This window comes from Dermacentor variabilis, chromosome 2, assembly GCF_050947875.1.
Source record: "Dermacentor variabilis isolate Ectoservices chromosome 2, ASM5094787v1, whole genome shotgun sequence".
In the NCBI taxonomy this organism is placed as follows: domain Eukaryota; kingdom Metazoa; phylum Arthropoda; class Arachnida; order Ixodida; family Ixodidae; genus Dermacentor; species Dermacentor variabilis.
Genome location: NC_134569.1, coordinates 21,881,374 through 21,907,694, shown reverse-complemented (window position 1 = coordinate 21,907,694; position 26,321 = coordinate 21,881,374). Strand labels below are relative to the sequence as shown.

At 43.0% G+C, this 26,321-nt stretch overlaps 1 protein-coding gene across 5 annotated transcripts in view; it reads left to right on the top strand.

The window, feature by feature from the left end:
• The window catches only part of unc-13, a 415,821-nt gene that overhangs the window by 22,722 nt on the left and 366,778 nt on the right, over positions 1-26,321 (top strand). For all 5 annotated transcript variants that reach the window (XM_075679885.1, XM_075679887.1, XM_075679886.1 and 2 more), the window contains exons 5-9: positions 4,756-4,879; positions 6,918-6,985; positions 10,022-10,070; positions 13,617-13,881; positions 25,208-25,410. In XM_075679885.1, coding sequence (XP_075536000.1) covers positions 4,756-4,879; positions 6,918-6,985; positions 10,022-10,070; positions 13,617-13,881; positions 25,208-25,410 — 709 coding nt within the window. The remainder of the gene's footprint in view (positions 1-4,755; positions 4,880-6,917; positions 6,986-10,021; positions 10,071-13,616; positions 13,882-25,207; positions 25,411-26,321) is intronic.

Here is a 26,321-nt window from a genome sequence, read left to right as displayed (position 1 = left end):
AAGGTTCAGCAGTGAAGTAAATGTACTGAACGGTGGAAATAGATTCTCTCCCGGTGGCTGGCTGTGGGTTGGGAGTTACTGTGACAGGTAACGCTAAACGTTACAGTTGTTTTTTAGCATTTTGCTGGCTTAATTGGGGTTTACTAGGCACCTCTAGATGTTAGGTATACCTAAATATGATAAACACACGACTTTATTTATCTATTCCTGAGATAAGCACATGCATGCTGTAAAATTTGACTAATGGCTGGTGATTCGTCCCCCTTCATCCTCCATGCCCAATCTTCCTTCCATTCATTGCACAATTGCGAATTATCTAATGAGTCCTGAAAGCAGCCTTGGAATTCCTGAATAGAGGAACATTGTTGCAATGAAAACTCAAAGTGACTTTCTTAAAAGGGAAATAATTGATTAAAAGAAAATGAGACATCCACCCAATCGTAGCAATCGTAGCAAGGAAACCCATAAAGTTCCTCAAAAGAAAAGCCTTGCAATAAAGAAAAATTTGTCCTGGTCAGGGACTCGAATCCAAGACCACCGCCTTTCTGGGGCAGCTGCTCTACCATCAGAGCTAACCAGGCGTAGAAGATGGCAGGCGTAGTCAAATTTGTCAACAGCTCGAAGCAAAAGCTAATGTGAGGCTTTTCTTCCGAGGAATCCATGCGGGTTTCCTTTGTAGCAATTGCTATGATTGGGTGGATGTCTCATTTTCTTTTAATCAATTATTTCCCTTTCCCTTAATTAAAAGGAAACTGTTATTATGGTAAATAGCAAGAAAGCTTGTATTCCATTTACAATTTACTGGGATGTAAAAAGAAATAACCATTTTTAGGTATGTACAATAGCTGTAGAGAATATTAACATCGCCGTCTCCAAGTTTGTCAAGACCACATAAGCATGCCGATTTCATAAGTGATTCAGCTGATAGCTATGGTAACAGTGTCTTCTAAAGTCCGCGTACTGACGTCATGCACAACTATTGTCAAATTTACCTAGTGTAGTCTTTAAATGCTCATCTTTCTTCAGATGTTGACAATATCAAAATCTATTATGTGTTCAACACAAAAACTAATCTAAATTACACTGGGTATGCTTGCACTGAGTCTGCATATTTGTAAACTGTGTTATCTATGAACATGCCAGATTGATCATTATGACAGGAAAGGGAATTTCAGCCAACTCTAATGCTTCATGTAGTTTTCTATACACATTGAATTTGCATTTGATGATACACACAAGAAACACTGATGGCCTTTGGGCTTGTGTGCTGTACACACATCTTCCCAGCGTGCGACTCATGTTAAACTCCTGGCATTTGTGGCAGAAATAAATTAGGTTTCAGCTAAGGTGAGGCCACTGTGTCCTCTGATATGCCAAAGCAAACTTAAGGGCTCCTGTGATGTGATGCCAATTAATGTTTGACAGAAGCACATTAGTAATTGTCGGAAAACACTGACATGACAAAGTGTCAGACCGAACATTATGCTGTCTGTACAGGAATGGCTTGTACAGATAAGAAAGAAAGTCTCCCATTTTTCTGTGTTTTCTTGTATTCCTCGGATTAGCTTTCTAAAAGAATGCCACACAGGTTCACATGAAGGATTGTGCTCATCATGCTACTTGTGCCTCTAAAGTGCGGCAAAAGCTTCATATATCTCAGGCTTTAGAGGAAGAAGAGACAGAGAGAAAGTGAAAATAAATTTTTCTGGCTGCTGCATTATAGCTGTTGTCAGAATTTAGTGAATGGCACTTCTAACTAAATTACTAACAAATGCAAAGGTGACAAACATGAGTTAGCAGCTGTTGATAATTCTAGCTATTTGGTAAGTGAATCAAGTTTAAGATTTCCAGGTCCAGTTGTAATATTTATTTCTATGAATGCTGGCCATATAATGCATAACATTTTGTGTGTGCGTGCGTGTGTGTGTGTGTGGGGGGTGTAAGACTATGTTGTGTATGAATTTAAGGTGTCTTTTATGGTGTCTATGAATGTGTACTTAGTGATCATAGCTTGACATGGCATGTAGCAAAGGCTGACTTGCAGAAAATGGGAGCATTGTGATTGCAAGGCAGCGCAACTGTATAATAATTGTCTAGCATCTGCTTCCCTCATTGAAAAGGGACAGTCAGGACACGTTGCTTTCAGTGGAGTATGGGCACTTTTCTAACACATATAATTTCAGTGTAATACATGTAATTTTTACTGGTCTCTCAGCAGCCCACTTTTTTAACACACATGATGCCGAAAATGACATAGAGCGCTCCCGTTCAAAGCAAGTATAATATTACAAGGCTCATGCAGAAATTATTCATTCATAGACAGAAACTGCACAGGCAATGCTTTACCCTTTGACAGCCAAGTTCTTTTTCCCTGACCGTGACCCAACTCCTTCGAGGTTCTTTTTGCGTGTTGTTTCAGTGGACATTTCATGCTTTGTAGAAGCTATTTTTCTGCCATTTTAGTATTTGTAAACACTTCATAAATTTCTTCATCTATCATAGTCCATTTGGATGGACATGCCACGCTAGTCATGGCTATGACTGCCCTTCTAATACTCAGTCTTGGCTATTTTAACGCGAAAGCCATGGGCCCTGTGTCGCATAAAGTCTGGCGTCAGCGTTCGGCATCCCACGTCCTGTGTCAACCTTTGTTTCAGCAAAAATCATTTTGAACCACGCATACCCAACCGTGCAGGCTCCTCCATGTAGTGCGAAAAAGGTACTGAACTAATTGAATTTCTCAAGGCAAAATATGTCAGAAAAATCATAAAGTACAATTACACACAACCTACAGACGTGATAGCATCGGATTGTAATTTACATGTATGAGGAAACAATTCTGTTATGCGGAAACTCAAAACACAAACCCCTTTCGCAAATCTCAAAGGCCATAAAGTGGTGCACCCGGTTCCTTGCAACAGCTCCAGATGGTGCTTGTTTCTGTCGCCTCGTGGCCCATGCAAGAGTTTCTACCAGAAAGCTTGCCTTCGTGCATGGGGTTCGCTGCCAGCGTTTTCCAGTAAACATTACGTTTGCATAAGCTGCAATTGCCAGGAACCAGGAGAAGTAGTCGGGGATCTTTGAATGCTATTGCGTTCCACTCTTAAAGGCGAAGCTTAAGAGGAAGCTTTAGCTTGGGTGCTCCTATCTAAATACATGTGAAAGGAGAATTCATTTCTCTGAACAACCACTGCACCAAATTTGGCGAGGTTTGTTGCATTTGGAAGCAAAACTTAACATCTAGTGACTGTTGGTTTTGAAGTGTTGATTTAGGTCGGCAGTCTTTTATTAAATATTGGCAAAAATAAAAAATTTTCAGAAAACAGAAATATCAAGTTTACAACTCTGTAACTCAGCAATGAAAAATGATGTCATAATTCTGTGAATTGCATCCAATAGTACATCAAAAATGCACAAAATTGATATGTGACACATCTCAAAAAATTTATAGTAATATGAAAATACAGCTTTTGCAGAACCCTTGTACACAACATAACAAATTCACGTAAGATACAAAATGACATATCGACTTCGTCCTCTTTCAATGATCTAATGGGTGCCATTTACAGTACCGCAATAGCTCTTCTTAATGCAGAGCCATTAATTTGTGAACCTGGTGCTTTTATATTTTATAAGCTTGCGAATTTTTGAAAATCTTCTTAACAAAATTTAGGCCATAAATCGAAATTGTGCTTCCAACAGTCACTAGAATTTAACTTTCTCTCTCAAATGCAACACATCGCATTAAAATCGGTCCAGGGGTTATCTCAGAAAAACGTTTTAGCGTTTTACATGTATTTGAATAGGCCATGTCAGAGTTGGGCCTCAGCTAAAGTTTCCTCTTAAGTATCCTCCAACTTTAATTTTTCTCTTGTCATTTCATGCTATATAGATCATTAGATCATATAGATCATATATCATTTCATGCTATACATAGAAACTAGTTCTTCGCTGCTGGCTTCTTCTGATTCATAATTGATCAAGTATTCATAAATCTGTATACCTACAAAAGTGCAGACAGACCTGCCACACTGGTTTGCCATGGATGCCCTGCCTTGACAAATTGACAGAGCACCAAGACATTTGTCTCAACTTACAAGATTTTTGTGTGTTTATGTCACTCCCTCCATTAGATTATACAACTGGTACGCAATGTTATTTTTTCACAAGTTACTTCTGGAGAAACGGAGAGGGTGTACAAGTGTTGGTTACAAGTTTTCTGGTTCTTATGTCCATAGATTATGGGCCAGGTGCACATAGATCTGAAAAAAATGCGGAGTATTCATGAGATATGGCACAGTGCATCCTGCTATTATTAAATTATATGTTCTTTAAGCAGAAATTCCTCATGTTTTTTATCTTTGCACATATGCTACAGCATCATGCCAGACCTTTTCCAAATCAAACTTAGTTGATCTAAAGGCCACCAACTATGCCAAAAATTTCCTCTTTTTAAAAAATTTTCATTTGTGCTATACAGTGTGTACAGATGCAAAGCCATGTTTGAAGTCAAGTGATTTTTTTCTACCAATTGTCTTGTGTAACGTCTGAAAAAAATAGATATGTATGATAATAAGGCATGTCATCACCTTGCATTGTTGTGTGTGTGTGTTTTCACCCCTGGCTTATGCATTATTGTCTGCATAATTTTTAAGCCTGACATATTGTGACTGTTTGTTTGGCATTGCAGCATTTTTTAGAGCCACTTGCAGTTGCCATTTGATTCTATTTTACTCGTATTATTCATTGGTGCAGGTAGGGGAGGGGAAATGGCTTTCCCTTGATTCGGAGCTCATACTAGCTGATGGTGAAGTGCGTGGAACAAAGAACCCCACTGGGCACAGCATCTTGATTGAAGCACACTTTGAACTTCCCTATGGTAAGCCTTTTTGTGTAATGTGTGCATGTTTGCATAGAATGCATGTTTTCTATTTCGGCAACATTAGCACTCAAGTTGGGGAGCACAGCCCCTGCTAACTTGCAATGTAACTTTCGTTTTCCTTAAGCTCAAAATAACACAAATGCTCCAAATGGGGCACCCATCCTCACGAGGCACTGTTCATGTGCCTGTGGCTGCCTTGAATGCATGGCAACATGGATTTGTGGTAAGTTAAAGCAAGAGGTGAAACCACCTGTACAATACTCAGTCGCAAACTTCAGAAAGGAAAGCAGAAGTGCAGAATGCATGTTAGTCTAGCAAACTTACACTCATGCTGAATCACATGGGGCATATTGCTGGTGTCCATAACCATATCTTAATAATTCAATTTCTTCCTGTGCTCGTGGGCCCGACAATTCTGTCACTGGCCACCTATGCAGGTACAACTTTTCTATTTCCCTTGGTGGTATCCATACACATGTGCTTTGTCCCATACATACCACTTGGCAGGCACGTAAAGTGGCATGTGTAATTAATGAGAGCTTTGAGAGAATATTTTGAGCTTATCACTTCTTGTTTTCACTCAAATTTTAGAACAAGAATACATTCTTTTGTTTAAGAAAATGATCACTAGTACAGTACTAGTACAGTACACTAGTACCTTGTTATAATAAAGTCGCATTCGGCACAAAAATATCTTCATTATATCTGATATTCATTATAAGCATACAGACTGACACTGATGAAACCGCCACTTTTTTTTAATCTGGTATACGTCAAAAAAACACATGCATGATGCCTTCAAGAGGCCAGCAAGGGATCTCCTGCAGATATTGATGGTGAATTGCCAGCTTGCCGTGTCAATATATGGAATGGGAAGAGTGGTAAATTACTTGCACACACTTCACACTTTCTAATATGCAGACGTGTTATCCATGTAATCACACGGGGTCAGCACAATGGCTTGCTGGTTGAAGTTTAACCAAGCAGGCCACTGGCCAAAATATAGATGCAGGTTATGTGCCATTTCAAGTTGGTTTTGCTGAGTCAGGTCTATGTTGTATATGTGTTGTGCCAAGTTACTGGTCATTCACTGGTCATTTTTTTTAACATGGATGTGGCCACACATAGACCCGAACTCCGCTGCTACGGTTGTTGGCCTAACCCATGCGTGCATGTTTGATTTCAGTCTCTAGTGTTAAGGGCTACTGGTACGATCATGTTGATAGCAAGCTTACCAGCCAGTCAGCCAGCTGTTGGCAAATTTTCATCACAGCAGTACAGCCTAGGCTGCTAAGTCTAGAATTGCCAAAGTTGCAGTTTGTTGTATAGTCAACATCGTAGCAGCATTGTTATACTTGCCAGTATGTTTGCAGCATCATGAGTGCAGATCATGTTTGCAACATTAAGTGGCACATCGTGCAGTGCCTGAAATTGCAGTTGCTGTTATGCATTGGCTTCATTTGTAGGTAGCAGTAACACACGAAAGACCAAATAATTGCACAAGTTGGAAAGATTTGATGTATGAAAAAAATTGCTGTAGGTATGAAAAGTAGGTTGGTAACTCTTTCTGACATTTTTGCTACCAGAATACTTATTTCAAGCTGTATGAAAACAAACATTTTCTTCACTATAACTGATACTATGTCGAATCCTGCATTTCTAATTAATTTTTTCATCCATAATTAGAACCTTGTTGCAGTTTATTTCGATGGAACCACTTATTTACTGCATTATCCCTTCATGCACACATAAGCAGCGTACACATGTTATTCTGTTTGTACACATTGCGGCTTGGTGCTTTCTCATTAATTGAGTACAGCATGGTGCTATAGTGAGAACAGACAGAACGAGCGCTGTTTTGCAACTGCAGATGACTGTTGATAAGAATGTGTGATAAACAATCAAGCTGGTCATGTGCGTACATAACAAACAGTAAAGCTGTACATGTGTACAAACTATACTTGGTACTTGGTACTTGCCTGTGCTGGGCTGTGAGGATTGATGTCTTTTTTTTTTTTTTTGCTGGTGCTTATAGATCTCCAGGATGACACACCTGAGTTGCAGGAGAAGCTGGAAATGCTCAATAGCATCATGGACCAGGAGGTAACACCATTTCATTTTCTGTCGATTGCTTGATGCAGCATTCAGTTCATTTGTCTACTTAGATTGTGACGCATTCTTATTGAGCGTGTACCATTTTCAACTGCTTTCAATACCTGTTCGTTATTTCACAAATAATGTTACAGTAGGAGCCAAAAGGATGCTGCCTTTTGTTATATTTGAAAAAGAAGTGTTTAAAGCAGTTCCCTATGCAAATTTTAAATTTATTGAAGCACCCTTATAGGCATTCTGGTAAAAAGGTATTTTGATGTTTCCCTTTTTGTGGTACGAGGACATTTGGTGTGATGTTATCTACTTGAATTGCAGAATCGCAGAAATACTGCATGAACACAGACTCAAGTGTACGCCCACACTCAAGAAAAGATAAAGCAGCTTGGGGTACTTTCTATAGGTCAAAAAGGCTCATCTCAAGTCAAAGAGATATCGACATAATTGTTCCTGCAGAAACCAGCAAGGTGGAGACAATTAATAAAGGGAAAAAGAGACACCCACCCAATTGTAGCAATTGCTACAAAAGAAACCCATATGAGTTTGTCGAAAGAAAAGTCTCCCACTTGAAGAAAAATTCGCCCTGGTTTGGGACTTGAACCCAGGACCACTGCCACTCTGCGGCAGCCGCTCTAGCATCTGAGCTAACCAGGCAGCTAGCAGATGGCAGGGCAAAGTCAAACTTATCAACAACTCAAAGCAAAGGCAAGAGTTTGACATAACAGTTCTGCGGAAACCCACAAGGTGGAGAGAATTAATAAAGGAAAAATGAGACACCTACCCATTCATTTGTAGCAATTCCTTTGTAGCAATTGCTATGATTGAGTGGGTGTCTCATTTTTTCTTTGTCAAAGAGATATGTAATCGGTTAACTTTTTTCTTTACTGCTTGAAGCACGGATCAACACCCAAAAGGACCCAGTGCATGCCTCGCAAATAAACTACAGTGTGCTGCACTTTTGGCATCTTCTGCATCAAATTTTGACAGCAGATACAAATCGTTTGTAATAAGCCTGCTGTGGTTGGTCACATGGTACTCATCTGCAGTAAGCAGCAAAAATCTTTTTCAGTGTTTGCCGTATGAGTTTTGCCCAAAAAGTGATGATAATCTACAGCATTTATTTTGCTAAAATTTGTGGATTTCTTGACATCCTATAGCAACACAGAAGCTGTGAAAGATGCCATAGTGGAACAATAATTTTGACCACGTGGAATTTTAATGTTCACCTTATTCTCAGTACATGAACATTTTTGCATTATGTTCCCATCAGATTTCAGGTTCAATTCAAGGCCATGGTGGTGAGGAGTTAAACCTGCGACATCAGGCTCAGTAGCAGAATACCATAACAACTGAGTCCCTGCAGCGAGGTTCTAGTCTCATAGAAGGCAACCATACACATTCACTAAGTCAAGCAGAGAATAGAGCATAAAATACTATTGCTTTAGTAAGCGACAACAAACTCCATACTGCTTTTGGATTTGATCAAAGCAGTCAACACCTCCATTAAGTGCATTGTACCTTGAATCATAAGAAGGACCAGTTAAATGAGCCTGTTTTTCCTTAATGTTAATGTCTCAGGATTATATGACATCATCAATAGTTTTACTGATTTGCTGTCGATGCAGTTTGTCTTGTGGCATGCACTCTTATTCTGAAGTTATAGTTTCATTACATTGTTCTCTCCTTTTCTTTGTTCAACGTCAGAGCAAGACCTCTTGTTGTTTGCGGTTCAAGATGAGTAAATTTTCTAAATGAGCAGCATTTCAGTCAAGCACAGTAATGAAGTTTTGCCAAAAGCACAAGCATACTGGTAATATGAAAATGAGAGAAAAAAAATTCACTGACAATTACTATACTCCCTAACGCAAAATTTGAGTGCAGCTCTATATGTGTTTTGATTTCATGGTATACTGAGGGAAAAAATTGGGGAGAGACGTAGTGGAGTTGGAAATCGGGCAGGTCTGCATGACACCAGTTTCCCATGTGCACGTCACTGAAGGGGCCGCTCTCATTGGTTTCCGCTGCTTGCGGCTCGTGCCTTTCATCTTTCGCTGTGCTCGTTCGCTTGGTTACACTGCCGATGTTCGCCACAGGAGTGGGCGCAAAGAAAGTAATCTGTAATTATAAAATTAAAGATTTCTTAAATACAAAAGTAGATGTTAACATGAAATGCTTATTTTGATATCAGCAAATGGATGTATTACTCTATGACTCTTATGTAGTAGCTCCGATACCTTTGTGTATCAGTGTTTGTGCAGCGTTGCAGTCGGTTGAGAAAAAGCACAAATAAACACCAGGCTACAGATGTATGCAACTTGTATGCTGTGGCATACACTGACTCGCTCCACTGTCTAGGGCATCATAGTGTGTCATCTGCTAGGGTCATTATGACCTTACACAGAAAGACGCCCTGCCAGTGTGACCGATATCTCTATGACTGTTTACTAGGGATGTGAACTCATATTTGTATGATATCCCTGTGATTGCAGAAGCATCACCTTCTTCATGTCAGTCAACTACAGCATGGTTATTAATGCTATTGTCATTGTTTCTGTCTTTTTTCTAAAATGTAATAATGATTTCATCTGCTTCATTGAGGTTGTGTTGCATCTGTACACAACAAACGTTAAGCGCAGCAAGTCGTAGGTGAGCACTTGGATATGTACACCTGGGGGCAGTGACGTCAGGTCACCTTCTACTGGGGTCGCTGAGAAAAAACCTTCTCTTGTTTTTACCATCTGTACATGACTTGTGCTGAATTCAATTCACTTTTTTGCTTTCCTTTAGATTCATAGTGGCTTTCACAGAATTGTGGATTCCCCTTATATAAAGTTACACATACTGGGTGAAGAAGTATTTCATGTTCAGTGCTATTTATGTTAAGCACAATGTACTTGCCAAATGTGAGAGTTTTTTTTAATGACATTTCATCTATTTACTTCTTGCTTTTCTCATGTCTTGCTATATGGTTGCTCCTGTAAAACATTTCTGACATTGCCATTTACATCTGTGAAATTTTGTGATTTTCAGGTGACTTCATATCGGGAACAGCAGAAGAGACCACTTCATACGTTAAACTGTAAGTCACCGTAGTGGGTACAATACAAATATGGTATGGAAAGGCAGGCGTTGTGAATGCTTGTTCTTGCACTGTTGCATACAGTAGCAAACTCCTGTTATGATAGAATCACTTTTTTTTAAATGCCAGTTTATTTGAAGTTATGCATTGTTCCAATTGCACTGTGTGCATTTTATACTTTCTTATTTAAAGCATAGTGCACCAGGCTGCACTTAGTATAAAGTGCGCAGTGAGAAATCTCAACAGAACTGCTCGTGGCAGCTTAAACGGTGAACCTTTGCACTTTTTTGTATCAACCTCAAGAGGTTAAAAACACTGTAAAGACCACTATTCTGCATCGTGGCAGCTGCTTGTGGCTATCATTTGATGGTAACGACTGCACAAGGCAGCTGTTATAGATGTCAAAATTTCACCACTTTCATGTTGCTGCTCGCAAGCATGACTTTGTTTCAGTATACCTGTTTTACAAGCCGTGCTGCTGGAGTATTCTTCCCGCTTTACAATGACTCATCCATGGCCAAACAGCTTTTGATGAAATAATGCATAGTAAAGTCATTGCCTGTCTCAGTGACCTTATTATAGTGATCAGTGTTTACTTGTGAGCCTGTGATGAATTGAATATGGCGTCTTAGGAATGATGTGTAGTGTGTACCATGTGCCACTTGTTTGTGAACCACTGAAGTGCCCTCTCGTGGTGACTCGGAACATTTGTTGGAAATTCTAGAGCCATTTTCTGCCTGTCACAGTGGAAATGATGCCTATAGCCACCATTAATTTGGTATTTATAAGGGTTTTAGTATTTACTGGCTTTGGTAACTTCTTGCTAAGGACCACTCTGTGTGTGCACCATGAATTACTCTTCTTTATAAGCATGAAATGCGTTTAGCTCCCATTGTCATCGACCTTCAAGTGACCTTGAGCTAGAAGCCAGAGCTGTTATCCAGTCACACAAACGAGAACACCCGGGCAAGTTTTCAAGAACAAAACTAGATCATCCGGGTGACCATTCAAAACATAAGATAATGTGGTCTCTGGCCCCCAATCCTTTGTACAGGACTGCATTAGATAGGCTAGTTACTGCCCAAACAAGTTACAAAAAATATTGCTTCTGAGTTGTTCATAATGTTTGTTCACAATATCACTCAAGTTGTGACTTCTAGTACGGTGAAGTTTTATTTGTCTTTTCCAATTGTCAGCGTCCAAAAGGCAGTTAGGGCACTATACACTTAGTTTTGGTTTTTTGGTGTTGAGCGCTGAATTTTCTTTTTAACCTGGTAAACACTGTGGGGTTCTCACACCCATGCTCTTGCGACAAAGGAACGAGAACACAGTAGTGCAAACAATCACAAGGGCATTTATTGCACCTTTCATAGATCAATGCCTGCTAGCCGAGTTGCTATCCACAAAACATGCCAATGGGCGCATGACAAATTGTGGAAGTCCGACTCACTACGACCGGATAGCGAGCGAATATCTTCGCCCTATGCTGGATACCAACGCCTAGTCGTTCGCGCGTACGGTCACGCAAGCGGTGGCCTGTTCCAACGAGGCTTCATGAGACGGTCTCACAGAAGCATGGATCGGCACACGTGCGGAGCGTCCGTGCCACTCGCCAACTCCAAGCCAAAGAGGAAGCGCATTGTCTTTCTGCGCCCAAGTAACCCTGCTGGCAGGCGGCGTTAGCAGCTCAACACTCGCGCCATCTCTCGTACTGCGTCTCAACCAGACTGACTGCGGCGGGCATCAGGCCACGCGGCAAAGCCGGGTTACAGGAGACGGGAGCTATGCGGGAAAACAACATATCAGGGGACGCATGAGAGTCGCGCATCCCCATAACACATCGCAGAAACCACAATATTTCGGCGCCAAAATTCAGTACATCGCCAATCTGCAATCGTATGATATGTTTCCAGCCAAAAGATCGCATGTAAACAAGAAAAGGCGCGAGGCACGCGTGATCCAAAGCAGTAGGCACCCTCCATGGCAGCTTCCCACAGTACGCACCCGCCTGTGTCACATGAAAAGGCCAGCATGCACTTATGACATCCCTGAAAAATCGCACCCGTGCACATTGAGCCACCGTTGGCTTAGTTGTTGGTGCTTTTATGCCATTTATTTCCTGGCACCTTGCCTGTGACTTGTGTCATTCTGCTTTCCACTCGTTCTGTCTGTTGTGGACAGCTACTGCTGCTGCATGTGTGCACTGCACATGCTAGGCTGTCCGTACTTCTTGCTTACATTGTTGCACTGCCGTAAAAATATGCAGGTGTTATTGGCTGCAACCTTAATGTTTGAGGATGGCTACACCTTTCAACAGCATGATATCAGCACGGTGCATTGAGGTGTACTGCATAGTATATTCATCTTCTGCAGTTGTTTGTTAGAGGGAAGACTGCATACTAAGCACCAGTGAAACTCTTATCCCAACACCCTGTGACTTGCCCTATCACACTATACACTATGGATACCTGTTTGTCTAATGAATGTAAACCACTTAAGAAATCACATGTGGGCTCTGTGCTTTATGCAAACAGTGCACATTTGTGCTGTAAGCTTTAATGCTCCTTGACTGCCTAAAACGTATGTGGGTGATATCAACTGAAAAATCCTGTTCACATTTTGTGTGATAGCCCTAGTAGTTTTTTTACTGTGCAACCTTACTTGTGGGCAACATGCGTGGCCGTATTCTAGAATCACTTCCTTTTGTAACAGCATATTGCAGTGAACAAGATTCCAGCTGCTTCAGCTTTGCTAGAGCATTACCTGTGACAGCAAATTATAGTGTTCACACTGGTTCACGTCACCTTGTCTCAAGCCTTCTGTGTCTCCAATCATGCAAAAAAAGAAAAAAAAATACAGAAAACGAAAGATGCAAAGGTTTGCATTGAAATCTTGGAGGCAACAGTTGTCATTTTGCTGAGTTCACGCTAGCTCTTGCCATAATACTGCACTGCAGCAAATACAAAGGCTATGCCAAGGCACATAAGCTCTGCACGTTGCTAGTTTCAGTTGGTCAATGTGCACCTTCAGCGGCAAATGTGCACCTGAAACATATATATAAACATCACTGTGGGGAAAAGAGAGCTGAACTTACTATCGCAAGTGGTTTCAGTTTTATGCGAAGAGCCCTGGTTTTCCTTGTTCATTGTTTGCCACTTTGAACAATCATTTTTGCCAAGTAAATTCAGAAACCCTGGCCACGTCCATATATTTATCCTTCATCTGCACCTGTATCTTCATGACATGGCACTCTGTAGCTTGTCTGTGGACCTTTTTTTCAAACAAAGGCAGCAGCACTTTTCTTGACTGTTGCCCCAGTGTACAAAGCGAATGTGCTGCCACTTTTAGGACGCTTTTGAGAAAGGACTGACATGGCTTCACAACAGTCGAACAGGCATTATGGCAATGTTCAAGAAGCTCTTGTTGGAAAGGTCTATGTGAAATTGGCTGATAAGGGCCAGATCAATCAAGGAAAGCAGACGTTTCATCCTATTGTGGCTTTGCAATGCTTATATGTTGCTTTGTGGCATTTTTGTGGAATTGCAGCTGGTGTCTCGGAGGACAGTGACTACACAAGTGATGTAGGCTACCCAGTGTCTGCACAGCAGTCCCAACAGCAACACCCAAGTGCCTCGATGCACCATGCCAACAGCTCAGCATCGCAATATGGGGCCCAGAATTTGGCCCGCGGTGGAACCTCGCAGCTGCCCACCACGTATGCCGACTCCAGTGCCGACTGCTACCAGGAGCCCCTCTACTACAACAGCCGCCCCCCACAGAGGACCAGGGATTATGATAGAGAGCCATCTAGGTGAGCACAGCAATGGATGTGTTCTTTTCTGTTCTAAATGCTCAAATTCAGTAATTTTTTCTCACTGTCAACTAGGTGATCTTGTGCGACAGTTCATAAAGATTATTTTGCAGGACATTGTCTGAAATGTTACTTTGAGTTGTTTTTGTAGTATGATATTGTGATCATTCAGGGCCTTATCACATTCTTTGTATCAGCTGTGCTATTGGGTCGCCATGATATTGCACTAAGGCAGTCATGCTTTTATGTAGGCCTTGGTCAAAGTGCGTTGTTGGTATACATCATAAGCAGATTTTTATATGCAATAACCACTTGTTTACTTCAGACAAGCCCTACTTATTGTGAACTTGTGACAAGTGGGAGAAAATGCATCCTTGTTACATATTTATGTCTCGTGTTTAATGCAAACAAGCAACAAGGATGCATTTGTGAGGGCTGGCTGTCTCCATAATTGCTGCTTGTTTTACAGTGAAATGCTGCTAAATATAGCCGCTTCTTTCTCTCATCCTTGTTCCTGGCTCACAACGAAAGCAGTTGTCACTCTATACCAGCTGACTCAGTTGCAATGCTTCTGATATTAAAGTAGCACTATTGAAAGGCTGTAATTCCCATCCACCTTGAGTCTTTAAAACAGTTCAAAGGTTTTGGATGCAGAAGGCCCAAATGTTTTGACCCAATAATAGATCTACCTATGGACATTAACGTCAAGTTTAAGGGTTCAATGAACGCTATATTTTGCAAACATATTTAAAAGAAATTGTATATCTGTTTTGTTTACAGTGGCACCAATCTAAATTTTGGCCTGTGTCCGCTTATGTGATGTCTGATGAGTAACTTATGCACAGAGAAGAATGATCCATTTTCTTTCCACATGTTACCATCCATATTACGTTCAGTGTGCATACTCTAAACAAACTTAACAGATCTCAGCGATTCCTCTAGCACTGAAATCATACTGTGAGAGCAGTAGGCTCTCTCAGTGGACACCGTTCTCAAGAAGACCACCTCTTCGTTGCATTGCAGGCAGTGTCCTCCTCGTCTGCTTCAGTTCCACCATTACCTGCCGTTGTAGCTTAGTGGCTATGGCATTGCGCTGCTGAGCTCGAGACCATGGGTATTATCCTGACCACAGCAGCTGCCTTTTGATGGGGGTAAAATATAAAAAAGCTTGTGTACTTATATTTAGGTGCACATTAAAGAACCCCAGATGGTCAAAATTTATCTAGAGCCCACTTGAAGCCTGCATGCCTTTCGAATGCCAGCGAGTTTGCCTTGTGTTTGCATCCCTATTCATTAGCAGCCTATCATTTATATAATTTAGAACCTTGTCGGATTTCGATCATCAGACTACGGTGGGGACATATGCTGGAAGTTATGGCTACTCACTTTCCTTCTTTTCCAGTTGGCGTGTGGGCTTCATTCTTTCAAAACACCATTGAGAGTGCTTCAATCCATATGCACAAGTGTGCAGTGGAGTCATTTTTTCGTATTTCCTGAGCTTTGTTCAAAACCCAGAAAGAAGACTCATGTAAAAGACAGTGTAATAGAAACAACTAGATGTTTCTGAGCATACTCTGCAACTTTTCCGATACAACTTATGTCCTGAAACAAATATTTAATTTTGCAGAATGAAGCTTTAAAGGGACACTAAAGGTTACCAGAAACTCAAGTTAAAGTGGTAGAGCAATCTTCTAGAACGTCTAAGGCGTCAATATAATCGCGAACAGAGCTTTAGTAACCGAGAAATTGAGGTAAATGCATGACACGATTTGAGACCCCCCAGCGACATTCCGGTACTAGCCCGATGACGAAAGGACTCCTCATAATTTGTGTTACTAATACTCAACTACTAGTATTAAAAATATCATTTCAATCGATTATAAGACGAAAAAAAATGCTACTTGTCTACGTCTATTCGATTCTAAGAAAAAATAACATTTTGACGTTACCCTTCAGTAATATGGGTGTTCGAAAGGTTTCGTTTTCGCTCGACTCTGCGCCGCGCACGCTTTGGAGTTTCAGTAGTTTCGTTATCGCGTCGTGCTGTGCGGGTTCTGCTGGCTCGCGAAACTTTCATTTGGAACAAGCAGCGAGAATGCCACGTCCATGTGATGTCTTGGGAAGCCCTCGTTGCTTTCCCGCTCCGGAGAGCCGGTGTCGAGGCCGCCGTCGTAGTACGCAACGACGCCAGCAGTGCGAGCCCTCAGCAGCAGGTCGCGCTCGTCGGTGCTCAAATCGCTGAAGTTGAGCCCACCATCGCGAGCCAATCTGTCGGTGTCAGGGTCCATTGCGACGAGCGTCGAAGTTAGCGTCATAGAATGAAGTACCAGCTTATGGGCGTCTTGCGCTGGAGTTTGAGATATAGTAGCGGCGCCTGGTGGCGGTGCGGGAAACGACATCTGGGTCATGCCAGCTTGGGTCGTATTGAGCCCTGGCTGTGGCGAAGCACGTTTCTAGGCCGAGTTTTGCGTCGATTCGCACATTTTTATGCCCTGTTTCGAGTGCGAAAAGGCTCGTCGCTTCTCATAGACCACGCTGCGAGCTCGCCGCAGCCTATAGTTTAATGAAAACGGACTCTCCGTGTGCCGTGGGACGTAATGTGGGACGTAATTCGTTTCTCCTTCCGCTAGCCACCATACTCCCGCTTTCGCTCTGCTGTCGGCTCTGTCTTGGCTCTGTTTCTGGCCGCGCGTTCGCGTTTTGCGCAGAAAAGCCGTAGCGCCGTCTGCGGACGCCGTTCTACTCACCGATGGCGCAACGTCACTATGAGACCATGATGTCAGTACTCCTCGATCGGAGGGCGGGCGATTTGAATTGCGCTAGAGGTACGCGGACGCTTCAGAACGCATTTTCTCTTAAAATAAGTCTCTCCTTGCCACGAAACAAGCGTTTCGAGGTTTCTGTGATGGTATTTCAACAGTCCACGTTGACTTAATAGTAACCTTTAGTGTCCCTTTAATTAGCTAACTAATCCCACTTCAAAATTAGTCGGTGTAACTCAAGCCACGTAAGAACAATATGCAGTTAGCATCATTTGTCTAAAATGTACCACTCTATTGTAGCGAAGCGACGCAGCCGTTAGATATCAGACGCATGAGCTCACCCAGGAGACGAAGATGAATGGGAATGAGCTCTGACAGGGGCAAGTCCAAATCCGCAGATACGACGACGAGAGTAGCATTTGAACAACTAGGTTTATTCATTTGGTATGATACCTTAAGTTAACACTGTACAAAAATATCTACAAACAAAACGATGTCATACCCGTCGTCGTCGGCCTGCCTGACCGACCTGGTCTCCCATGGTGAAGTTGCGCCGTCCACTGCTGTCTACTTGCTCACCCTCCAAAATTACCCCAAACTATTCCTTAAATAAGTTCCCCAGCATCCAAGGGACCCGCGGACCGACGGGAGGCGCAGGCTTCTCCACCAATGGGTTACTTCGTTACTCCGACCAATCAGGCCAGCCGACATCATCCAATAAGCGTCAGAGTTCAAGGCACCAAGAAATGGTCGCGTCAACACTCCGTACACAAAAGCACTCTGACCATAACTAATCAGCTTTTGGCAGCCGAGCATGGGACAACAGGTGCGGCGGCGTCACCGGCCGGGCGGCAGCATATGCCCACGGCACCGCCGCGGTTATTTGTGTACAAAGGTTTCCCCCCGCGTCGAGGAGCCCACAAAATTCCCTGAAAGAAAGCAAAGAGGCCCGTGCTATACCCTTTTCGCGACACCTCCCCCCTACGAAAAAGAGTGTCCCACTCGTTACAAAGCATTACTACAAAACCAAATTAACAAATTAAACACGTACATTTAGGGATTCATATAAGAAAACTGAAGTACCCGTAAGGAAAATTGAACATCACATAAAACAAAACAAACACGTTTTAACAAAATGGAAACAATATGGACAAATAAAGAAACATGAAAGTTCATTTGTGCGCGCTACACAAGAAAATTGACACTGAAGCTTATTCGCTTGCGCTGCAATACACATCAGTGTCCATGTCGTACGGAGCGATGGTTCGAGGCTCAGCCTCCCTATGAAATGTCCTCCAGTTAAATGTACTCCAGTTGGAGTAAAGTTCAGTCCCGTCCGGGTTCTTGTCTTGTCGTCCTCGATCACTAGTCGACGTTTCACACACACGTTCACACGGGGCATGCCTCTGGTCACCACGTGAACTGCATTGATGCACAACGCGAGGAACACAACACATTTTCTTTTTCTTTGGATGTTCGTTATCAGGTTCGCTGTCTGCGTCGTCATCATTGGAGCACTCTCTGACGTGGCATGGTTCTAACCGCGCAACATTAAAAGCGTCGCATTTTTTGCCGGTTTGGTTGACCAACATCTGAGGAGGCTCCGTTCGGCGGGCCACTTTCTTGGCGTTCTGGGTTCCGGATTGAGTTCCTTGGCCTACCTGAAGTAGCGGCTCGTTTTTGGAGGTCACCAAAGGGGCTACATTGGCTGGCTTTCTGTGGTCGAGCGACAGTTTCTGGCAGTCAGAGCAGGAGAGGACATACTTGTTAACGTGGCAAAACATCTTGGGCCAGAAGTAACGGCGGTGAACTTTCCCCCAGGTGCGCCTGACGTCGAGGTGGCCCGCCGAGCTATCGACATGACAGTGCCGTAACACCTCCGACCTCAAACACCCTGGGACAAAGAGTGTCGTGCGACCTTCTTGAAAGCCTTTCGCTCTTCTATACAACACACCGTCGATCAACCGAAAGCTCCGTGCCGTTCTTTTCATTTTTCTGGCAATGGGCGCACTCGGCTGCTCTAGGTGCTGTATTACTTCTTGCATCCATGAATCCTCTCTCTGCTTTTTCCCGATGTCCACATGATCCAGCACGAGTAACGGTAAGGGATTTTCTTCGCTTGCTGGTGCGGAATCATGCGAAAGTCGGGAAAGCGTGTCGGAGTTGCTTTGCTCAAAGTTAGAGCACTGCTCCTTCCACTGGGGTCCGTTTTGCTGGAACCGTTGCCGGCACTGGGGCGCAAAGTGGCCGATGCGGTCGCATAGCTGGCAGCGTGGTCGCTCGTCGTCATCACGGGTATTTCTCGCTGGCCAAGGCACTGGAGGGCGACGTACATCTTCTTCAATAGCTTTCAGGCGGTCCACGATCGCCCTCAAGTCCCTGTCGCGGTCGGTGGCCTCTCGCGGGCAATGACGCTCTGCCGCAGCACAGATGGCAAGACATGTCGGAGGTGGCTGCATTGTTGCTCCAGTGGGTGTCACTCTGGCGGCAGGTGCCAAAGCATATGGGTAGCACGACTGCTGGTTGGCAGAGAAATGGGTGCCGATCGCTTCTGGTTGTGACGCATGCACCATAAAAAAAGCTGCCCGATCAATTCGCTGGAAAATTTCGAGGAAAGCAGAGCAGCTGTCCGGGTTTGCAATAAGAATTTTTTCCAGCACGTCCGGATGCAAGCCGCGCATGAGGTGCCGCATGCGCTCCTCTTCCGTGATGGACGGATTAGCTCTGGCGCACAGCTGCACAACGTCATAGTAATAATCTTCGGGAGACTCTGACAGTAGCTGGGTCCGGTTTTGCAGCCACAAATATGAGATTTCGACTGAGTGGCAACTTGTGAAAGACGTTTTAAAAGCGTCGTCCACTCTTTCCATGTATTAGGGGCACCCGTTAAAATTTGCGTGGTGTACCACTTTTTTGCATTGCCCTCTAATGCCAAATATAAAAATTTTACTTTCGTCCCTTCATCCCAGTTGTTGAGGGAGGCTACGTGTTCGTAGCAAAGCAGCCACTCGGATATTGATTCTTCTGGCGTGCCTTTAAAGACTGGCGGTCTGATGAAAGGTTCCGCTTGAGGGGTGGACATGGTAGCGAGGACAGTAGGGGGTTCGGTCATAGTCGAGCTGTTAGAGCTAGGTTCTTGAGGTTTGTTGCCACGGCCCATGATATTAGAGCGTGGACTTCGGTACCCAGCACACTCCACCACTTTGTAGCGAAGTGACGCAGCCGTTAGGTATCAGACGCATCAGCTCACCCGGGAGACGAAGATGAATGGGGATGAGCTCTGGCAGGGGCAAGTCCAAATCCGCAGATACGACGACGAGAGTAGCATTTGAACAACTAGGTTTATTCACTTGGTATGATACCTTAAGTTAACACTGTACAAAAATATCTACAAACAAAACAATGTCATACCCGTCGTCGTCGGCCTGCCTGACCTGCCTGGTCTCCCGTGTTGAAGTTGCGCTGTCCGCTGCTGTCTACTTGCTCACCCTCCAAAACTACCCCAAACTATTCCTTAAATAAGTTTCCCCAGCATCCAAGGGACCCGCGGACCGGCGGGAGGCGCAGGCTTCTCCACCAATGGGTTACTTCATTACTCCGACCAATCAGGCAAGCCGACATCATCCAATAAGCGTCAGAGTTCAAGGCGCCAAGAAATGGTCGCGTCAACACTCCGTACACAAAAGCACTCTGACCATAACTAATCAGCTTTTGACAGCCGAGCGTGGGACGAGGACGCGTCAAGTGCACGTGTAACAATAGGTGTGGCGGCGTCAGCGGCCGGGCGGCAGCACATGCCCGCGGCACCGTCGCGGTTATTTGTGTACAACGGTTTCCCCCCTGCGTTGAGGAGCCCGCAAAATTCCCTGAAAGAAAGCAAAGAGGCCCGTGCTATACTCTTTTCGCGACACTATATTTAATGTTGGGTTCTAGTTACATGTAACACCTGGCATATATACAGGTTTTTGTCATGATTTATTGTTTGATTACACAGAACACAAGTGCACTCACTAGCACTACCCTGAAGGTGAAAGCACCATATGTCACAAGTCAGTTTGCTTGTGCTTGGATTGTTTGCAGTGTGAGCAACTCAATGGTGATAGAAAGGTTAGTTCTATTTTTCTTCACACTCTGCAAGAGTGAAGCTGAGGGTAAGGAGGTGGCTTGGTGATGATATGAATGATGACTAGCTAACAATGATGTCAAATGTATGAGATTGGTAAAGAAAACAGTATCTGTAATGCAAAAAACCTGCATGATTTTTCAAGTCAATGTTGCACCTCTAGTTCTCTTCTGACTTGCATAACTGTGTATCCAAGTACATGTGTGTACATGCAAGCACTTGTGCTCATTCAAGGGAAAAGAAGTGGGCATCATATAGGAAGGAAGAATGGAAAGGAAATGAAAGATGGTTAACACCTGCAAAGTGCACATGGCAGCTCACGTCATGCCTAATTTGCTGGTTTATGGTTTGCTCCTTTTGCAAAAAATTAGGTGCAGTAATATCATCTGGTATGAAACACATGCATACTGGATCCCTGCCAAACATGGTGGGAGCCTGCCAAATGCAGATGCTTGATCTCACCTTGCAACAGTTTTCATATAAAAGGTTGTAGAGCCATTCTACCAGAACAATATGATCTGCTGAAATTATCCTTTCTAAATCGTTCCTGAACTCCATCCATTTCTAACATTTTTAGCACTTCTTGTTGACCTAAACTGAGCAACAACGGAGACATTCCTTGGCTGACATATGTCGTGATTGGCATTTTTTCACTGCTGTTGAAAGAGGCATGGCACTTCAAGCACCTCTGTGAATGTCATCTTCCATTTTATTCATGCATCCTCCACTTCTTTAATATGTAATGCTCTCATGAATGGTGGCATGCCTCCAGTGAGTGATGAGTGAAGAATGTGAGAAGCTCCTCCCGTAAAAGTATACCGCACTCAATCTCCACTTTTCTGCACTTAGAGAGAAAAAAAATGCCCACATATGTCATGCACCATTGGGGAGAGCAGCCATTTTGGACCTACAGCAAATATATTTAGCCTGCCTAAAACTGTGTGGCAAAGTCGCAGAGAATGAAAGCAATATAAATTGTTTTACTATATGATTATATGAGTGCTGTCCTGTGTGTGAACTATTCGACAAAACAGCAGCAACACCCTGAAGACATGGAAATTTGTGAAATGAGGCGAAATGCACTGCACAAGCATTCTTTAAAAGCAAAGCTTTTCTTTGCGAGCATCGCTGGGTTTCGTTATCTGGGGTGTTGCATCCTGGCTGTTCCCTTCCTGAATAGGCCAACCAGTCACAGTGGGGCATGCACACCGCTGGGTTCCTTGCAGCACCACCAGATGGCACTCGCCTCCATGCGACCATGGCACTGGCTGTGCAGGGGAAAGAGAAAAAAAGAAGGAACCAGAAAGTTCACCTTCGCGCAGCTGCGTCTGCATGGTATTGAGGAAGTAAACGCTTCTTGCGGATAGAATGGATCCAAATTCTGCTACATACATATGCGCGTGCGCATGCTGCCTCTGAAACCATGAAGCATTGAAGGCGTCCGTCGTAATCGCTAGTGCACAGTGACTCCACTTAACAAAAGGCTTGGTATAATTTGTGTGCGCCCACTCTTGTGTGTGTACGTAAGTGTGTATGTGTGCGTGCGTGTGTGCGTGTGTGTGTGCGTGTGTGTGCGTGTGTGTGTGTGTGTGTGTGTGTGTGTGTGTGTGTGTGTGTGTGTGTGTGTGTGTGTGTGTGTGTGTGTGTGTGTGTGTGTGTGTGTGTGTGTGTGTGTGTGTGTGTGTGTGTGTGTGCATCTACTCATGTTTCGACTCTTTATGCACCCACACAAAACTTCACTGTATATAGATTCCAACTTGTTGAATCTGCTGCATTTTTTTCTCTCAATGTATTTGTACTTAGTATGTTGTCAGTTTGCACATGTACTGTGTTGTTGGTTCGGTAGCTGCTTAAGTATGCCTAACTGTAGGCGGCCCTGCCCTTCAAGTGCTTGCTTTTCTTTGGCAGGCTTGTACTATGTAAAAAATTTTGTATGACAATGAAAGTGTATTTATTTATATCATCACCACCACCACCACCACCACCACCACCACCATCATCATCATCATTATCCTACACCGTTCTCCAATTTCTACACAATAATCTGTCTTCCTCAACTTGAATATGCATTGGTCGTCTGGAATGGCATTTCTATATCCAACAGTGACATAGATTGTGTCCAGAAAAAGTTTCTAAGCACATATCACCATTGCTTTGCTAACACGGACACTGGACCTTGTTCTAGCATGATTGGATTATTGTCGTTGCCCTTACTTTGCTGTTGACGTAATTGTGTTGATCTTCTGTTTCTTTACAAACTCCTTCATGGTATCATCTCCCTTGAACTCAGCTGTATCATGTTTCGTATTCCGTGCAAGATTACCAGAGAATATAAACCTTTCCATGTCCCTGCCTTTTATCACCAGCACTGAACCGTCCACAGAATACGGAGTCTTTATGACGCTTATGTTGACGATCTCGATATCTTTCATAACTTGCTGTCATCGTTCTTTTCTGAGCGTTGCTTTGATGTGTCACAGTTTCATGCGTTGTTCAACTGCCTTTCCTCCTCCCTTTTCTTTTATATTTACCTTGCACTTTGGTGTAGGTACACGCATCTTTTCGCTATTGTTCTTTTTATTCACTGTGTGCTTCTTGAAGTTTATATCCCACTTTAGTTTTTGGTTTTCGGTCATCAATGTATGCATGTGCCAGCATTCAGACCTTAGGGTTGTTCCTGGGCAGTGTAAATAAATGATTTATTATTATTATTATTATTATTATTATTATTATTATTATTATTATTATTATTATTATTATTATTATTATTATTATTATTATTATTTATGTGAGACTCGGAGCACATGATATCTAAGAGGTAACGAACAATGTGATTAAAAACACTGATGAATTGATGCTAATATGCTAATTTTATTTCTAACTTACACATTGCCCAAACTGAATGTTTGGGGCAGCTAAACTCTGCAGAGTTGATTTTTGTGAACAGATATGATATAGATTGAGCTTCAGGCAAGCCCATTTCTCCATGACAGCTCGCCTCTCCAATGGCAAGATGTACATACACGTCGGTGTTCTACAGCGAAGCTGTATATGACTAGGACATTCCTGTCGTGCGTGAATAATCCACAGACTAGCTGGTTGGCACCCTTCGATGTAACTGCGCGAACATGTTCTTGCCACTGCTCATGCATTCGTTTTTGTTGTCTCCTTCCACAGCTGGCTTTTTTGCCATTCATTGCTTAAGGGGGTATGAGCCATTCATTGGCAAGATGTAACTATCATCAACTATCATCATCAGCAATGCCTCGAGCATCATCGTCTTCTTCCACAAGTGGCTCGTGTGCCGCTCATCATTCCAGCATAGAATTTCATTTCTCTTCTGTTGTTGTAATGAGGAGGCCATGTTAAATTTTTTCTTTATTTACGACAGTACGAACCAGTGCTTAAAGGGCAACTCCAGTGATTTTTCAGTGCTCACTGAGCTTAATAAAATTTTGAATATACGTTTCCTTTTGCACTCTGATTATCTGTGCTAAACAATATGTCTGCAAGTCATTTAGTTTTTCTGATGAGTTGCATTCCCAACTCATGACTTTTTACTGGCCATCCTGTGTTTGTGGCACGAGAGACTACATTGCTACTGTCGCTAAAATCATCACTGAAATCGCTGCTGTCTAGTTCAGATAATCTGTAAACGCTCCCTGTGTCATCGTGAGACATCATCAGCTTCACTTCTTTGACGTTAACGCCACATTGTACATTACGGTAATGTAGGATCTGATGTCATTGACTCATCATGATGTCACACGAAGCAGCTACCCATTTCAGTATTGGCATCTTGTTTATTGGTTATTTAAGATTACTGTTAAACTTCTAAGCAAATTGAACCACCCTACTGGTGACAGGGTTTTCAATGCCATTCGAAAATGACAGTATCTTAATACGGTTAAAAAAATGCCAGAGTTGCCCTTTAAGGGAGTATGAGCCATTAATTATCTTGCATGAAGGATGCATTTAATAACAGAGGTGATATGAGAATGTGTGTGCATGCCTATTGTCACGATGACCACCGATCAGGACAATAAATTTGTTCCTACCTTTGTTTAAAATTCTATGTCACCTTTGTGTCGTGTGCTAAACAGCTTCGCTGCTCATCCACTTTCACAGAGTGAAATGGCGCTTGATTTTTTTTCTTTTTTTTTCATTTATTTCTTGATTTACCAGGCAAATAAATGCGTAATGTGCTTCACTGGAATTATGTGCACTAAAATATGTGATGTTGCTGTGAAATAAATATAAGGGAAAAAAGAGCAGTGGAAAGCACCAAGTCGTCATTCTAAAGTTGTTAGAATAAAGACACTGTACAGTACAGAATAAAGTCACTGTACAAGTAAAAAACCACGTTCATCGAATTTACTCTTTCAGATTTCAAACCATGTGATCATCATGGTAATTTCTTAATTTGCTTGTATTATTGCAGGAAGGAAAGTCGACGCAGCTATGATGACTCTCCTCACAGCTCAGTACGCTACGATGACCGTGAAGATGGCCGGCGTCGCCAAGGCTGGGTTGCTGGGCCTGAATCTCCTGCCTATCCCAAGCGGCACCTGGCCCAGCGGCCAAGCTTGGAGCGCCAGGCCAGCTTTGAGAGGCACGGCTATGACGAACCTTACGACTATCCAGGTAAGATTTGGACCTGCTAGCCATTGCTTAGCCGCTGGGGCACTTGGCTGCTGGGCAGAACTTTGCACATTCTATTATAGGCTGGGGTGACCACCTTTAATGTGTTCCAGAATCTCAGAAATTGAGAGAATACTTTCGTATACTGGTATTCTTTCTTGTACACTGTAGGTAATGCCATGCTGTCGAAAACAGACTTGTGCTTGTTACCAATTAAAATCATTTTATTCAAAAATGTAATTGATTACAGTTACTAATCATTGCCCTATTAAAGTAATTGAGGAATTACTCAAAAGGGATCTATTACTTTGTTACTTTCCTTCAAATTTTTATTACATTATTTATTTGCATAATGAACGCACTTGTGCAATGAATGCAATCCCCCCCCTCCACCTTTTCCTATCAAACTTTTCCTATTTTTTTTTCTTACATAATGATCCCACCCTGAACTTGCTGCCGTAAAGTAGGAGACACGCAGATCATTTGGCATCGAGTACGGCGTCTGATGTGCCAAAACAGCACCCAGATCCGAGGCATTTCACTGTGCTGTAGTACCGGATTGGATGCTTGATGTGCGATGAAAGTAGAAGACACGTGGTACGATTCAGGATCCGATACGGTATCCAAGAAATATAGGAGGCACACAGTATGATTTGGAGTCCTATACTGCCTCTGACATACCCGCACAGCAGCTGGATCCAAGGTGTTTTGCCCTTCTCTGGCGCCAGATTGAATGCTTGATGCACAATAAAAGTAGAAGACACGCAGTACAATTTGACATCCAATATGCCAATGTGCTGGAAACGAGACATTTTGCAGTACCATAGCACCAGATCAAATCTTAGAGCATGCCAGGCATCAGATCTGGTGCTACAGCAAGGCAAAATACCTTGAATCGGGCTGCCATTCTGGCA